Source organism: Engraulis encrasicolus, chromosome 21 (genome assembly GCF_034702125.1).
Source record: "Engraulis encrasicolus isolate BLACKSEA-1 chromosome 21, IST_EnEncr_1.0, whole genome shotgun sequence".
Lineage (NCBI taxonomy): Eukaryota > Metazoa > Chordata > Actinopteri > Clupeiformes > Engraulidae > Engraulis > Engraulis encrasicolus.
In genome coordinates, this window is record NC_085877.1 from 5,791,925 (window position 1) to 5,808,783 (window position 16,859).

Consider the following 16,859-nt stretch of genomic DNA (forward strand, 5'->3'; position numbering starts at 1 on the left):
TGGGTGGAAGAGTCGGGAGGAAAAAGCAGAAGGAAAACAGAGTGAGGATGTTTGTGGTGACTGGAGGAGTGGTTTTAGTTAAAAGCCTCGTAAAAAGGGAGCAGTTTTAGCAACATGGCTGAAATGTACAGGGCAGGAAAGGGGATGGAAACTTAAGTATTCCTTCTCTTCTTCATTTACAAAGAATAAAACACGCTTGAAGACACTAGATTAACAGACTGTCAAGGGTTTTGCTTCTTCCAGATGTTGTTGGCAGAATCCACCAGAGAAAAAAAAAACTTGTCTCTGAAAGCAGTCGTTCAACAGACCCCGTGTCCAGAGAGTTAGCCACCCAGAATCCACAGAGCACGTCCATTTTGGAGAAAAAACATGACACCTCACCATCGCAAGGGAGAAGAGGGGAGGCGGGCAGAGAGAGAGAGAGGGGGCAGGGGTGAGACGGAGAGAAAAGAGAGAAAACAACCGTGATGAAATGTGAATTCCAGGTCGCTTCTGATACCACAAAAAAATATTTTCCAGATGCGTGGAACCCTTCAGAGAATTACATGGAACACGAAAAGTATGTTTAGAAAATAACTTTATTTTGCATTCATGAAATACAAAATGATTTGAGGCAAGCAACGTCTTGTTTTCTTCTTATTAGATTCATTATTATAAATATAATCACCAATAACATTGATTTTCTTCTAAGCTGCTTCCTTTGAAATTGAATCTTTCTTCAAAATACACCGGACTTTCTAAACATGTAAATTGTTGACATTACATGATTTACTCCTAGAAAGCGGGCTTCACATAAAGAAACCCTCAGCTCTCACTTGCTCCCATTTCACCCAATGGAGCAACCTGATATAAAAAGTTTAAAAACCAGTTTTTAAAAACTGCAATGGAATGCCTCTGTCCAGCAGGACTTTGCAATGACACTGTTAGAAAATAATTTCAAAAACGTAGAAAGTGGAGAACAATTTAAACAAGAATATTGGCCACAACAATAGCAAAAGTAGTACAAAACAATAATAGCAAAAAAAAACAATGTACCTCAAACTGTACCAATCAAAAATGCTCTACTCTGAGAGAGATCCGTTAAACTGTGTTCAGTCCAGAACTGATGAATTCTCTCCGTACACCTGACCTATTTCCCTCACCGTACAAAATGGCTGCCACCTTGGTCAATAGGGAGAGAAGAGCAGGGGAGGGTTGGTGGAAGGGTGAGTACCATCCTAGCCTGATGCATGCTTTGATTTCAGACTGGGACTAACATTGATATCATACTGGATATTACATAATGATTAATGATAGTGTTAAAATACCCATTGTTTTAGTCATTTAATCCATAAAAAGGAATGTTTTATTAGATCATTATTAGATCAATTGGGCAGTTGATCAGTGGTCCTCTAATTGTAATGTCTTCATTCAAAATCTAAGCCTGGAGTTAGATAAAAGGATCAGAAGGGTCCTGTAAGATGAATGCCCCCACCGCAGTCCCTGAAAGGCAGTCCAGGCCATGCACTTAAGTGCATTTACGTGATTGTTCTTCACACTAACTTTGGTTAAAAGAAATCAGCCATTAGGCCAATTTGGAAACGTTTAAGTGCTTACAGTCAGTTTGGTACCGATAGTTATGAGTTCATGTCAGTTACATTTTCCTCCATCATGCTATCCAGCAACCGTGTTATGTATGCAACTCTGAAACAGAAGAGAAAAAAACGCCTCTGCTGTGTTCTCAGAAACATTCAGCTGGACGCATTAAGTGTCCTGTTCCCTTCGAAATCTGAGGAAGAAAGTGCACCAAACAGTCTAGACGTAGACAGATGAGAACTCCTCATGTGCACAAGCTCTTGTTTGGAAAACGGCTTAGCGCAGGGGATATTATCAATTCATGTACGACGAAAGTAAAAATTGAGGACATTTTGTGAAGTTGTCTTACCAAGAGATACAAAAGATAAAAGGAGGAAAGAAAAAGAATTTTAACCAAACAGCAGTAAAGCTGGAGTCAAGTTCAAGACAGAAGATGCTCAGGCAAAGGGCCAAGGGCAGCCACCACTATAATAAGAAAACCTGATATGTGATATGGCACTGACTACCTGGGTATCCCATCTTAGCTTCGCTCTCTCTTAATGTGGGTTCGTTCAAAGATCCAGAGGATAGAACTGTACATTGTAAATATAAGAACCATACAACAGACATCTTTCTTTGGAGTCAGAAACATTCTATTTGTCTTGACCCCCTCCTTAGCCTTTTTAAACCCCCCACTGAAGTCCTTCATTCTTCCTCTTTCCACATCATCCCCCCCTTATTTTGCCACTTCCCCTAGCACCATTCCATTCCCCTCCAAAGTTTTCCTCATGTTTATTCCCTCACAGCCCTCCGCATTGCCAGTCCCATCATCCTCTTCTCTTCCCATCATGTCTTGCTGGTCTGTGTCGTCTGCACCTTCTCGGCTCTTCTCTTTAGACCTTGTCCAGGAGGGAGCGCTGGCAGTAGAGCAGGCGGCGCGGGTAGCCGTATCTGTGGAAGAAGAGCAGCACGCCCAGGGTGCTGAGGATGCAGGCCAGCAGGAAGAGGGGCAGCACCACGGCCATGGCCCAGTTCTGCTCCTGGGCCTCGATGATGATCACCTCCTCGTCCACGCCGTTCCTCTTGGGGTCCTCGCTCTCGCAGCCCATCCAGCCGCTGAGCACAGACTTGGGGAAGCCCGACTCCACCCGCAGGTGCTGGTTGTTGAACTTCCAGTACTTGTTGCCCTTGTAGAAGTAGGTGTAGGCTGGGTACCAAAGGAGGAGAATGTTGGGTGAGAATTTACTATTGCCAGTTTAGTGAACAATTTACATAAAGATTATTAGAATGTAGCATCTGATCATGAGTTTAGGTGAGGCTATTTTTTTCCATTGTGTTCATTTTCTCAACATTCCAGAACAAAACACGGCACACATGAATTTTTGTATTGGTAGTTTAACACTGGGAGTAGGTCCAACAAGAAGAGTGTTAAATCCAGCTCTTTAAGTGTTGAATTAACACAGGAAAATCTACTGTTACGCACATAAGCTGAGTAGAGAGACGTTCATACCTCCATCCTCGCTCATCATGGCCCCCTTGATGTTGCTGGGCACTCCCTTCCACACGCTGATGGGTTTGGGGTACTCAGGGTCCACACTACGAGTCCTCTCGTTAAATTTGTAATATCTGGTATTGAAAAAAAAGAAACAGAAACAGAGTGTCAGTATAGCCATTCGCAAACCTGTTGATTTTTATACATTGGATTTGATGTAGGCCTATGTTTGTTTATCACATGATGGGGTTTGAAAAGCTGTTTCACTGGCAGTGCATACATGGGAGACATTGCTGGAATGATACTGTTGTAACTGTGCCTGTAGTGACTAGGACTCAAACACATTGGTCAGAGTGGGAGAATAGGGAAGTGAAGTGAAAATGGGAAGGATATTTTTAACATCATAAATGACTCATTTCTTCTAGACACATTTCTTGTATTCCGAAGAAGTGATCAGCTGACGTCTATGGGTAGACTGTAATCCTGGAATTTCTTGAAGCCACATTCTTTTTCACTATAATAACCAAACTACATTGAAAGCTCGATTGCGTTTTTGGAAATGATTTTAACTTTGACTGTCATTGGAGATCAACGCTAAATGTCTCGGCATCAAATAACTAGCCTACATATAAATTCCCCTTTCATAATAGTTCATATTGTTATTACAATATTTTTCATACAAATTCAACAATGTAAGTTGAAAATGCATCTCATTGGCAGTACTGGATACTATACTGGCTTTCCGCAATTCCAGTATTGTAGAATGAGACTCACTTATCGCCTCTGAAGAAATAGGTCATGCCAGTTGGGGTGTAGAGGAGGGCAGCATCCAGTCTGTCTTTGGGCAGTCCACTACCCATCTCCTTCAGGTTCTTGGGGTAGCCTTTCTCCATGGTGAACTCATTGAACACCCAATACTTTTGATCTATGTGTGCGGTAAAAGAACATATTAATCAAATAGATAACATCAAAAAAATATCTGTGTCTGTGACTATGGACTCAACTAAATTGAAAATAAATTGAATGGCTGAGACAAAGGGCCGAACCTTTGAAGAAGACAAACTTCCCGTCCGCACGTTCATAAGCAGCATGAATGGTGTCTGGTAAACCCTTGAAGATGTTTTCGATGAGGCGGGGGTATCCTTGCACAACTTTGTTGTTACGCACACGCCACACCCACTTGTCCTGTACCATTGCAAACAAACAAAAAAACACAAATGAGGTCACTGATGCCAAGACTATCTCTAGATTTAGTAACGTTTGAAATGCTGTACTTGTAAAAAAAAAAAATCATATCTAGTCTTGTCTCACAGCATTAGTAACTTAAGTTCCTTCACCTCTCTGATATTTGTTATGTCCAGTGTTGTTATGGGTTATAAAAAATATTATTGGCCTTCGAGGACCGGCACTAGGGATTGCGTCAACACAGCTGTAATGCTGCAGACCTAACATAAACTTTGCTGGCCAGTGTAATGTCACTGCATAACGTATTAAGTCATCGACATAACATGATTGATCAGCGATTTCTGACCGATCCACAAACAATATAACTTACATCTGCTGCTGAGCCACAGCCTCTGCTGCCCAGCCTGTCAGCTCTGTGTCCCCTCATAAAGGCCTCGCTTGGGGATGATGTGGTCAAGGTTGCCAGATGAGACTGATGATTTCCAGCCCAAAAAATGCTCAAAACCCGCCTGGAAGCACTAAATACCACCCAATTTGAACTCAATTGCATTGATTTCTATAGCCTTATATCTGCAGAAAAACTCTCCCAAATTCTACCCGCAGACGGTCATCCTAAGCAGCCCAATTGGATGGGAAACCGCACAATCTGGCAACACTGACTGCGCACGAATGCATCTCGCTTAGGGATGATGTGGTCACGCACTAATGCACCTGGCCATATCCAGACTCACTGCCCCTGGGGGCCCCCAAGTTCAAATCTGTCCCAACTCTCCCCCATCTCTCTCTTCCACTTGTATCATGTCTGTTTCTTCGTTGCCCTGCCTAATAAAGGCTCAAAAAAGGCAATGGCAATGTATTTTTTGAAAAGGCCTACCTTGAAGACAAACATCTCATCTCTCAGCACAGTGATGAAATCAAAGTGGCCCTCGCAGACGTCTGGGCCATGAGAGGGCCTGCGGTCAGGCTTGCGGGTGGGTTTGGGAGGGGCAGGTGCCTCTCCCGTCCTGGTTCCTATGAGGGAAAGGGAGGGCATGTGCTATTGTCAAATCTTTATGTTAGTACTTATTGTTCTTGAACCTTGTTTTGAAGGGTGTGTAATGGTGGATTAAGAAAGTGTGAAATGGTTGCTTCGGATCACATGATTTTGGACACAAATTTGTCATAGCTCACACATTATACAGAAGCTTGAGAGGTTGGGTACACACAAAATGCAGAAAGATTCTTGAATCGGGATATCTTCAACAGCCTGTGTTTTTGTCCTCAACATTCTATGGTGCCATGGCAGGACCCGTTTTTACTCAGAATTTCAAAAGGAATTGTGTGTGACAGGATGTTGATCTTTGTCACAAGCTGTCAATGGAACCCATCTACAATAATGAACAATCTTAAACTGAGACTAACAATTTAGACTCAAACTTATACAACACATTATCTTTAAATAGAGTTCATGTGCGTGCGAGCAGTGCTTGACCTAGATGTGTGACTATTAGTGGCTGACTGTCTGCTCCTTCACATTTCTGACTCACCATAGATGGCCTGTATTCCTAAGCGGTCGTCGTCTGGCAGTTCAAAGTTCTCGGTTTCCATCCACTGGTAGAATGGTGCCATGATGGCATTTGGATTGTTGGAGTGCTCCAGACCCAGGGCGTGGCCAAGCTCGTGCACAGCAACCAGGAACACATCATTACCTGGGACATATCAAGCAGGGAGATTACATTACATTACATTGCATTTGGCAGACGCTTATTACTAAAGCGACTTTCAAAAGAGGACATAATCATAGCCAAAATCACTAGCAATTACAAAGTGCACAGGAAATATACAGAACAACAAGTGCAGATGCAAAGGAGGATTCGTTATTTTTTTAAGAGTACACACACAACACACACACAGATCTTCAACTTGTCTTAACCGATTAAGACACTGCGTCATAAATTTGCTGTGACCCGAATAGCAATGACCTTGAAGTCGTAGTGTGTTACTAAAGGCCTTGTGTTATGTCATAGTAGTGTAGTACTATGGTAGTTCATTTTCCAATGGCTATTACAGCGTTCCACTGGTGGAACGGCGTGCATTATGGGGCTATGTGTGCAACCGAATGATTTAAAAAATAATAATGTCCTTAAAAAGGCGATTTCTGTGGCAGCACAGCACCAGCATGACGACCAAAACTAGACATCAGTGCCTAATACATTCAAGTACAGCAAGAAGTACACACCATCTGCATCAGTTAACCTGCCATAAATTAAACTGGAGTCTCACCCCCTTGATCCACAGTGCCTGTAGTCCATGGCTCCGCACTGTCAAAATGTGTGTCTCCTCCGATGCCAGGTCCAGGGAAGTAAGCATGGGCCAAGAAGCCGCCCTCGCCATCGAATGGTGTGCTGTCGCCGTGGAAGCCTTCAGCGAAGAAGAGCATGATGTCTGCGTACCTGTCCACCTTGCCTTTGATGTGACTGTAGGGGATCTCCCGGAACCTGAGAGGAATCACACTCTCCCAGACCCTGAAGGCCTTGCGGATGGCCTCGAACGTCTCATACTCCCCGACTTTAGGGCTGTGGTTTTGTATACTGAAATGAGAACAGTGAAAGAGGTTATGCTTGCAACAAATTAACCCTTGAAACTATTTAGACATGGTCCCTGCTATAAATCTGCGACTACCAGAATGCTTTAGTTCAGTTTTTTTTTCGTAAACTTGTCAGGGCTGACAATCCCATCTGCACCAAGATGGACGACATAATATTTTTTGATCTATTACACTCGTGTCCCTGTCTTGTTAAGCATCTGTGACATTATGTAAAGTGCTGGAAAGGTTGGTGTAAACGTTATGTACTCTGCTTCTCTCAGACGGCAGGGACTCACCTGTAGGTGATCTCTCTCTGATCCCACTTGAGGCCCTGGATGACGTAGCGTTTTTTCCTCAGGTTGCTCTTGAGCTCGGAGCCGAATTTGTCTGGCACGCCACAGCGAGGACGGCTCATCGCCCTGGAAACCACATAGTTGAAATTGCACTCTTAGCCTCAATCGACACAGCACAACAGGCAGATTGTGTTATGTGTAAGAATGTAGAAGTTAGGTCTGTGGCACTGTTTTTTTCAGTAATGTTTGTCAGCTCTTGGGGGCTCTAAATTAACACCTGCCAACCAGCCAAATGATGGTGAAAATTCAGTTTGGCTGGTATAAGATAAAACCTACTAGCCACTCTGACCCATTATTGTGTGTTTCGCTAGTAAGATTAACATCTAATAGCCATTGGCTGGTGGCAAAAAAAGATTAATTTATAGCCCTGAAACTCATTGATGTGTACTCACGACATAGTCTCTTGGTCGATATTTCCTGTGATTGTGAGGCCGTAGAACTTCTGCATGGCTGAGATGGCGCTGCGGATGGACTGGGGGGAGCGGATGGCTTGGGCCCGCACATCACCTGGTGGCAGGTAGCCATATTGTTGCAACCAGGCCTGAAAATACAGACGCAGAGATCCAAAAACATCAGTTGTTTACTTTATTTTCCAAGCTGTAAACACACTTCACTCCACTCCACTTTCAAGTATTTCCTATCAGCATGTTTATAACCTGAAAGTCAGCACCTCTCTCTGGTAGTGAAAAAGTATCCTTTGTAAAAAAAAAAAAAAGCAAGGTGAAATACAGTGCTTATATCAATATTACTGCAGACAATAGTTTGTGATTGTTTGCTTTCACAAGATTATTCTTGATCTCAGTGTTTGTTTCTTACATTTCTTGGGTTGCCTGCACTTCTAAGTCTCTCTCCAACCTTTCAGAATTCAAATTCTCTTTGTAACAAAGTGCAGACTCGTGCCTTGTACAAATCCGTGTAACACGACACAAAACAGACATCCAGAGTTTTCAGCCGTGTTGTCACTGAGCCATCATACCCACACTGACCTCAAGGCTAATCCACAAGTAACACCCATCCCTCGCTCTCTCTCTGGGAGATACAGCACATTCCTGCAGGATTATCCCGCACTGCTGACACAGTGTCTGAAGGACCTCACCACCAAAATGGCGCTACAGACCAGACAGAACGCTACTCATCAAATGTCCAACCATATGAAATTAACCACGTCTCTGATTTAGGAGAACTTTCTCTTGGTGGCTTAAATTTCCACATGTTTATGTTAAATACTTGGTTAATACCTTAATACTGAATAAGTTGGTAATGGCGCCCTTTGTCAGAAAGATTTGTCTCCTTTGCTATTAAGAGTGAAATTGATGATACAGGCCTCCTATGTTTTAACAAGTGCTGTAAACCTGTGGGAATTAAGGCACCACAAAAGAAAGTGGTAGAGTCATAGATTAGATTAGAATCTTTATTACTCCATGGGAATATTTGTTTTCAATTTCATCTGGTTCAGAATTAGTCAGAACTTTTATAGCTCACATCGAATATAGTACAAGTACATACATGTAGACGCCATTTACATATAGGACTACACATACATCCACATAAATCCACATACTTGTACACCTATATTCATAACCTCCACATATAATATACCCTGTACTAAAATGTATGTGCTTGGGCTCTGTGTAACCCCGTGCTAGATCCCCTTGCCTCCCTTTGAGGATGTTCTGCTGACTGGGGTGTTATTCACATGAGCATTAACCAATAGGGCTGATGGTTCATGGCAGAGATTTTTTTTAGGAAGGACTTTGTTCATGGCTGACTGACGTCACTGCCCTAGGACTCTGTGTGCCTCGTTTGCTTTGCTGTTCACAGACCTCCCAAACACATCTCAAGACAAAGGACAGACAGGAAGAAGACACAAATCAGGGACAAAAAACAAACTGTCACCACTCTTTCGCCATACTCTTCTCATTTTTCTCAATCGCTTCTAGAACTGCATATACATGCAAGCTTACGAATTTCCATAGAAAGATTAACACATCAGTTTACTTGGAAAAGTTTTGCGTTGGATGACAGATGAGCGGACACATAAAACTAACTATTCATGAATGTGTTGCAAAGCCATTTCTGTGCATACAGACACATTTAAGAGATTTGCTGCGGCTCTTGACATGGGCAACCACATACTAGCCATTTCACAGAGGTATATGTCAGTCTGACAGTCCGCTTAAAAATCGTTGAATTACTGCCCTAGGCATTTTTTGAGGGTTTTTTTTCTTCTATTTTTGTTTATACAGTCTTGTAAACCGAAATATATAAAAGAGAATTAAATTCTTAATGTCAGTATACCCTAAAAAGAACAGTGCATAGCAAAAGGCTTGTGGTGAGGATGTCTTTACAGGGTGAATAAAACAAGCAAAAAAGAACAAAGCTACAAGACGAGCAGTCAAACACAATGCCACGTAGGTTGATCCTGAGTCTCAGAGTAATGTTTATGGCACTGTTAACACTGTGGTGTGCCCTGTGCACTCCAAACCATCCAGACAAAGGAAAACTTGCTTTAAGCCTTTCCACAGAGGAAACCTTGGATTCTGTCCAGCAGCGGCAGCAGCCTGTTACGAGGAACTCTTTGTCTGAGCATGATGCTACAGAGAGGATTTGCAAACAAAAAGAGGGAGGCCAAGAGGATCTTTGACATAACATGGGGATGGAGCAGAGGACACATACTATGACAACCTAAACCCTAACCAGAGATAGAAGAGAAGAGACAGAAATAATAATTTGTAACATTAAGGGAGAAGGAAAAATGGACCTCTTGTTCTGAGGTTCAACTGATTTCAAATGGATTCAAATTTATTTGATGATTCAACATGGATAAGTACTGCATTGTTGCCATTTTATAGACATTGGTTCCTTTGAAGAAGACACATGTCTCCAACAACTTTTGTTGATTCAAAATGAGTCGTCTCACTGAATGATTCTCAAAGCTCTTACATGGGTGTAAACAGGCAACACTGTTTTTGTTTTCATGTCTTGAAGCTGATTGCTACACATAATGAGAAGAGAGCGTCGCCACAACTATCTCAGCAACGCTGGAGTAGTGAAATGTGTTGTGACTGATCAGCTTTTCGAAAACAGGAAAGAGTGTTGTGTCCCTGCTCTTCTGACTGGTAGCATGTTACACCATTGGGGGATCGCAGAGTGTTGACCTGAAAGTTCTTCTCATGGGCAAAACGTCCAGCCGAGATGGGACATAAGCCTACTGAACTTAGACAAATGGAGCTCTTGAAGTCACTAGGATGACAACTGTCAGACACCATATTCTTCGTCCAACTAGTATCTTAATGGCTGACCTCAGTGTTGTTTCAAGCATCTTGTGGGCCTACTGTAAGGAAGTGTAGCTTGAGAAGGCCAAAGACCCATCACATGCAAACCCTTCAAAAGCAAACTAGTTTCCAATAGTGACCAAGCAACGGATCACCTACTGTATCAACTCAACACATTAATCTAAATAGAGATCTATTCCATACACCACCCTTTGACAGCTAGTAACAGGACTCAATTGTCACTTCTCAGGTGTCACACAATTATATAGGCTACACTCAACCGCAGACATATTGTGTAATAGTGACAATCAACTGTCAACAGTTTCGCTGAGCCATGTGATTTGATAGTCAAGCATGACAAATAAGATGCGACCAATGTATTGTAGGCTGTGTTCCCCATATGACACACTTCAAGTTTTCATGGATGTTACAGACATTATTATAGGTCAACGTACCAGTACACTGTTATCACCTTTTACAATCCCTAAAATGTCAACACCTTACTTAAATGACAATGTAAGCCAATTGAAAACTTAAAATTATTTGAGAATAGTTGACAAATGATGTCAAAAAAGTCAAATATTTTCTTGTCGTGAGCAAACAAAGAGAAATATTGTACATAGGCCTGCTAAGAATGCTGCTGGTGATGAGCCTGTATGCTTGCTGCCATGCGGATTGAAGGTAGATGCTGTCTTTTGAAAATGTCTCTTGCAGATGCAAATTGCAAAATAAGGGTAGCAATTCTGGGTAATACCACAGTTGCTATAGCTCCAACTTGGCATTTTGTTGAAAAGGGTTGCTTCATTGAAATGAGCTGCATTGAGCAATGCAATGAGCTAACATACTGTTAGCATGGCCCTAACACAAACCCTAACCCAAACTCCTGAGCTAGAAGTAGATTGAAGCTCAGCTCAATGACTAGGCCATATTGACAGAACACCGGCTCTTCCTACTGTTCCTACTTGCTCTTCTGTGCTTAATTCATTCAAACCAAAGGTGGTTTTAGCATGGATGGAATTATAATGGTGGGTTAAGATCAAGCTAGTGGGTGAAGTTTGCCTGAAATGTGAGGAGCAAAATACCTAATGGTAGTGTGGTGGTGCAGAAATGTTCTCATGATTCTGCAAAATCTCAAAAAGCATGTATTGTTAGGCAGATCATTTCTGTGAAAAATGGATCTGGTTTCATCTAATCATTAACTCCTGAATGCAGCATACATACTCAAATTAAACATTCAAGTTCATCGCTATTACTGTTAACGAGCAGCACAAGCCTCAGCAAGCAGCATGAACAGCAATTTGTCACTGATAGGCAACTAAAAATGGTTGGTCGAAGGAAAGGAGGCCTTTCCCTCTTAGTTTTTAGCGTCATTCTTTGACAGTATTGCTGGAAAATGCTGCATTGAGCGAAGGTAGGCTACTGGTGGTGCTACAGCAAGGCTAACTAAACTGGGGGTTACCGGCAAGGAAGAGAGGAGTCTGAGCACAATTAAACACCTTCAGTGCTTTACTGTGCACAGACATGGCCAAAGCAAACAGGCCGCTGGAGAGGAGGGGAGAGGGCGGGGGTGTGCTGAGGTCGAAGAACAGGACTCAGTTATACACAAGCACTGTAGATTTAGGATCCCTTCTTTTTTCCTGACTTAAGGCCTCGCTAAACACAACCACACACACCGAGAGAGAGAGAGAGAGAGAGAGAGAGAGAGAGAGAGAAGCACACACACGTACACACAAAATCATAGGAATTTCCTTTGGTTTTGTCAGACCAATTTTGTCTGACCCATTTTCGTCAGTAGCAGCATACGGCCATAAACTCGAGAGGCAACCAAATCTTTCCTTTTCTTGCTTTCTTCTTCACATTCCCAGTTGTCACAGTGGAGAGAGAGAGAGAGAGAACTGGAACTTGCATTTAAATGTTCTCTTTGCACTGAGTCTCTCTCTCCCTGGTTTCCTTGCTGCTGTTTGAGGCTTACAGCATGGGGGCTCCTGGCAACCCACTGCCCCCTCTCTTTGCTCTGTCACTCTGTGTTGTCAGAGATCTCCCTCAGGCTGCCAACAACAACTCCCAGAACCCCCGTCTGCTCTAGAACTCCCTGCAGTCGGCCATCAAAGGTGCGCTTTATATGGACGGGCTAATGGGCGACCTAAGCCAGCCCAGTCACAGCACAGCGTACTGTATGGGAGCTGTGATTCAGCAGTTGCACCGTGAACACTAACAGCTTCGTCAAACTCACTCCGGCCTGGACTAAGGCTTCCCGAGCTCTACACAAGAGAGCTTTTGGGTGGGTGGTATTGCTAATGTAGGCAAGAGCGATGCAAAGTGGAAATTATTTTCTCATCACGGTAGCTTGCAGTATGAATTTATTATAGGTCTACTTTTAGAAAAATAATAATAAATAAGCCATGTATTTTTTTCCACACATTTGTTGAGTTGGCCATTTACACTTTAGGGGCACAGGCCACCTTATTTTTGGAGACTGTGACACTCAATTTTGCAATATGCTTAAAGTGATATTGAACTATTTCTGAATGAGCTCATTTTACACTTCTACTTCAGTTAAACAATTGAGTTTTACCTTTCTTCTGTCATTCTCTTATTCTGGTGATGCAACTTCTTGTAACAAGCTAACATTAATTAGCATTATTATCATTGAAGCTTATGGGTCCAGCTAGCTACTAGAAGTCCAGGAGAAAGGTAAGACTCAATCATTTACCTCAAGGGGAGGTGTAAAATGAGCTTATTTCTGGATACGCTACTGCATCACTTTAAAAAACTACAATTAACTTGTTTTGGCAAGAGAAGAGGGGTGAGTGGGTGGATGGAACACTCTGCGTGAAAAATTCTGGGTCAAGTCAAACTGTAGAAAGCGCCAATTTGCCAGTCTGGAAAAAAAAACTATGCCAACTGGAAATATTGAGGCATGGCAACAACTTTTTCTTATCCACAAGATTCTAGGATGGTGTCCTCATCCAAAATATCTTAAAGCTCATGAATTTGACTCTTGTTGCTGCTTTTCAGTTGTCCATCCATTTCATGATAAATGTGCCCATCTAGGTGGGATACGAGTAGATGCTGAGATGCTTTCTCCTTGCACAAGCTCCTTGTACAAACTGGCATGTCCAATGTTTGATTTCAATCTTTGATTTCTTTTCAATTTTTCAAAACAGATACAACAGCTGTGCAAGACTTCACTATGGAATGATGAAACATCTACAGACAACTTTCTTAATTGTTTTCCCCCCCATGTGATCCGATCAGTCAACCTATTGTGGAAAGTAAAGGCATGCTTGAGCAAGTAGGGAACTTCCGTTTAGTCATATGGCCTGGCCAGATATAATCGGGTACAGCTGTGGTAAAGTTTCCACTGAGGCAATAGTTTTGGCCTCCTTTAACATTTTATGCCATCCTCTTTCTCCTACACATCCATAGTGTGCATGGTCAAAATACCATTGAAAATGATGATTGCTTCTGCAAGGTTGCCAAATGTCACACTATTGTGCTGAGTTAGACACTACCCACAGGGAACAGTACCTGAATGCGTGAGACCGTGACAGTTGCACACAAAGTAATTATTTTCATCTGGTCTGTCTGCCTCTTAAATACAAGTTGTTATATTGAATCACAATGTGAGAGGCAATTATGTCTTGATCCAGTGATAGAGATATATGCAGAAACTAAGAGACTGCAGGGAGAATGCACATATATAAAGAGGAAAAGGCTCACAAACTGAGAAAACTGATCGACTCAGTTGTTCCCCTACAGTCTAGCCAACGGGAAAAAACAGAGGCAGAATTTCAGTCATCCTTGGCTGCATCTCTCTCTCTCTGTCTCTCTCTCTCTCTCTCTCTCTCTCTCTCTCTCTCTCTCTCTCTCTCTCTCTCTCTCTCTCTCTCTCTCTCTCTCTCTCTCTCTCTCCTCACATACGCAAGCATGCGCAAACACGCGCACACACATAAAGAGACAGGCAGAAAGATTCTCATTGTAACTCAAAGACATAACAGTCTCACTTTCTATCATACACATCTAGGCACTTCTTAAACAGCCCCTCTGGTGTGTCTTCCAGGCAGACAGCAGAAAGCCACTAAGCCATTTCTGTGGGTGCATTGTATGTGCTGTTTTGTTTTCAAACTATCACGGCATCCAGGAAAAGACTGGATCATCCCACCGGAATGTCTGTAGTATGGAAATATTGTCTGAGCAGTATATAATGTGCAGTGGCGTTTTTTCAGCTGTGTGTGTGTGCAGCATGTCAGTGTTATCAGACAGCAACATCTTATGGGTGACAGATTGCCACACATCCAAGAGTTTTTTTTTGAGAGGCCAACAACTGCTGGCAGGCAAGTGTGCCATTTGGGTGTTTGGCCCTATGAAACAATCCAATATACTGGCCTCCTCTCCACACTATTAACTCTAATATCATGGGTGTCCTCAAAGGCCCCATGTGGATGCTGGCATCTTTGAGCCCCCACCCCACCCCTCTCTCTCTCTCTCTCTCTCTCTGAGGTCACCATAAAGCAGTGCTGGTGACTCCTCATAACTCAAGAAATTGTTACATTGTCTAAACATTTCCGTTGTTGGTTCCGTGTAAAATGGTCTTTAACATTTCATCACAGGCTTGACAGAGCATTGTAGCAGCATGGCATAGGCCCACTGCCATAACGTATGAGTAGGCCTGCTTTTTATTTTTAAAAAGTGTGCCGACATTATTTTGTTATTCACTTAATCAACCAGAAATATCAGGTGTTTGACAGACATCAGTACATAGTTTGTCCTGTTTTTTTCTACCTAGCTGCAATTGTCAAGATTATTTTCGTGATGCAATCTTCCTACAAAATCCTCAAAGCAATAAACACAACAAAGACGGTGCGTAATACGTGCACGAGCTGGGCGCGCGCAATCAATGACAACTATTTTTTCACAATTTCATACCTCTGGTCTGACTTCTTTTTCCGACGTTCCACCCTGTGCCAACAATATGCTTGACAGGGCGCCGAAAAGTACCCTAAGCATCTTCAGCCGATACAACATTCCCAGTGGCGAGCAAAACTGTCCTTGGAACGTCCCAAAAAAGGGGGGTGCAATAACAGAGATGGAAATAAGTTATATTTTTAAAAAGGTTAACAGTAGTGGATACTGTACAAAATACTGTACACTCAAGTCCTTCCGACGAGTTTCCTGATTGATAAGACTAGTGTGTGTTAATCCAAAAAAAAATCGCAATTAAATTAACTTTAGACGCCAAGGTGCCCAAGGTGGAGAGAATACTCTCGGAAAATTTAAGTTACTGCAGAAAGTTATCGGCCGTAATTTCTGCCAGCAACAAATGGGTCAAAACGTCTACCACATCATTCCAGACTTTGTTATTCTCAATCTGTCATCTCAGTTTAGGATCCATTCTTTGTCTTGTCTCGATGTTGCCTCTGTTTTTCGATCTGCCTTGCTTTGCTGTAGACGTGGTTGCTGGTCTTACTCAGTCTGAGTGGACGATTTGTGCTCCCTCCTCCAGCCTAACCATACAATCTCTCTCTCTCTCTCTCTCTCTCTCTCTCTCTCTCTCTCTCTCTCTCTCTCTCTCTCTCTCTCTCTCTCTCTCTCTCTCTCTCTCTCTCTCTCTCTCTCTCTCTCCCCGATGGAAGTTGTTGCTGATCTGCTTTGACTAGGGTCCAATATCATTGATAGCCAAATCTTTATGTACCCTGTTACTGTGAATAAACTGTGGATGTGAAAAGTTGGGGAAATAGTGTTTGAATTCAGAATAGATTATAGATCGTGGATAAGAAGTTTTCCCATGGAAATTGGACCCATTCAAACAGCACATTACTGACATCTAGTGTTTGCTATCATATCTTTCAGCCAATGAGACTATTGCATTAACTGGATGATTCTACAATTAGACTGCACTTTTACGTCAATGGGCTTTATTTGCCAATTCATCTAACTATTAACGGCAGCCAATGAGGTTTTGGACATCAGCACACATTTATCTTTCATAAAGTACAGAAAATAAATACATAACATTATTCTCCTCTGCAAGAATGAATATTTAATACTGGTTTTAGACCTTGCCATGCCGTCCCATTTTCCAAATGATTCAGTCTTCATATTAGCATGTAAAAAAAAAATGTTTTGTCCAATACCATAGCAAATGTTGATTCACAGTAGTTATCACAATATGACAAAACTGTTAAAATGTCTATTGTACTTTCCATTATGCATTAAATTGGCCATTTTGTGTGTGTCTGAGAAAACTGTGTTAACCGTGTCACACACTGAAACCCCCCTCATAAATCAGTCAGGGTTTGGTCCTACGTCCTATGATCAACGCCATAAAATGCCATTATCTCTTTGGGTGGGGATGTGAAGACTGTTTGGTAAGTTTTGGGTTCATCTATTCCATAATGTAATGCATTATTTTTTTATGGTCTAGGGGAAAT

General features: G+C 42.3%; 1 protein-coding gene across 1 annotated transcript; it reads right to left on the bottom strand.

The window, feature by feature from the left end:
- Window positions 1-560: 560 nt before the first annotated feature.
- mmp14a (matrix metallopeptidase 14a (membrane-inserted)) lies at window positions 561-15,915 on the bottom strand. The gene is made up of 10 exons (XM_063187312.1): window positions 15,355-15,915; window positions 7,543-7,691; window positions 7,094-7,216; window positions 6,494-6,801; window positions 5,758-5,919; window positions 5,106-5,242; window positions 4,093-4,231; window positions 3,821-3,971; window positions 3,065-3,180; window positions 561-2,761 (listed from the first exon to the last, which is right to left on the bottom strand). Exons 1-10 carry the CDS (start codon window positions 15,451-15,453, stop codon window positions 2,448-2,450), a joined length of 1,698 nt encoding a protein of 565 aa, XP_063043382.1. The 5' UTR covers window positions 15,454-15,915; the 3' UTR covers window positions 561-2,447.
- Window positions 15,916-16,859: the final 944 nt, after the last annotated feature.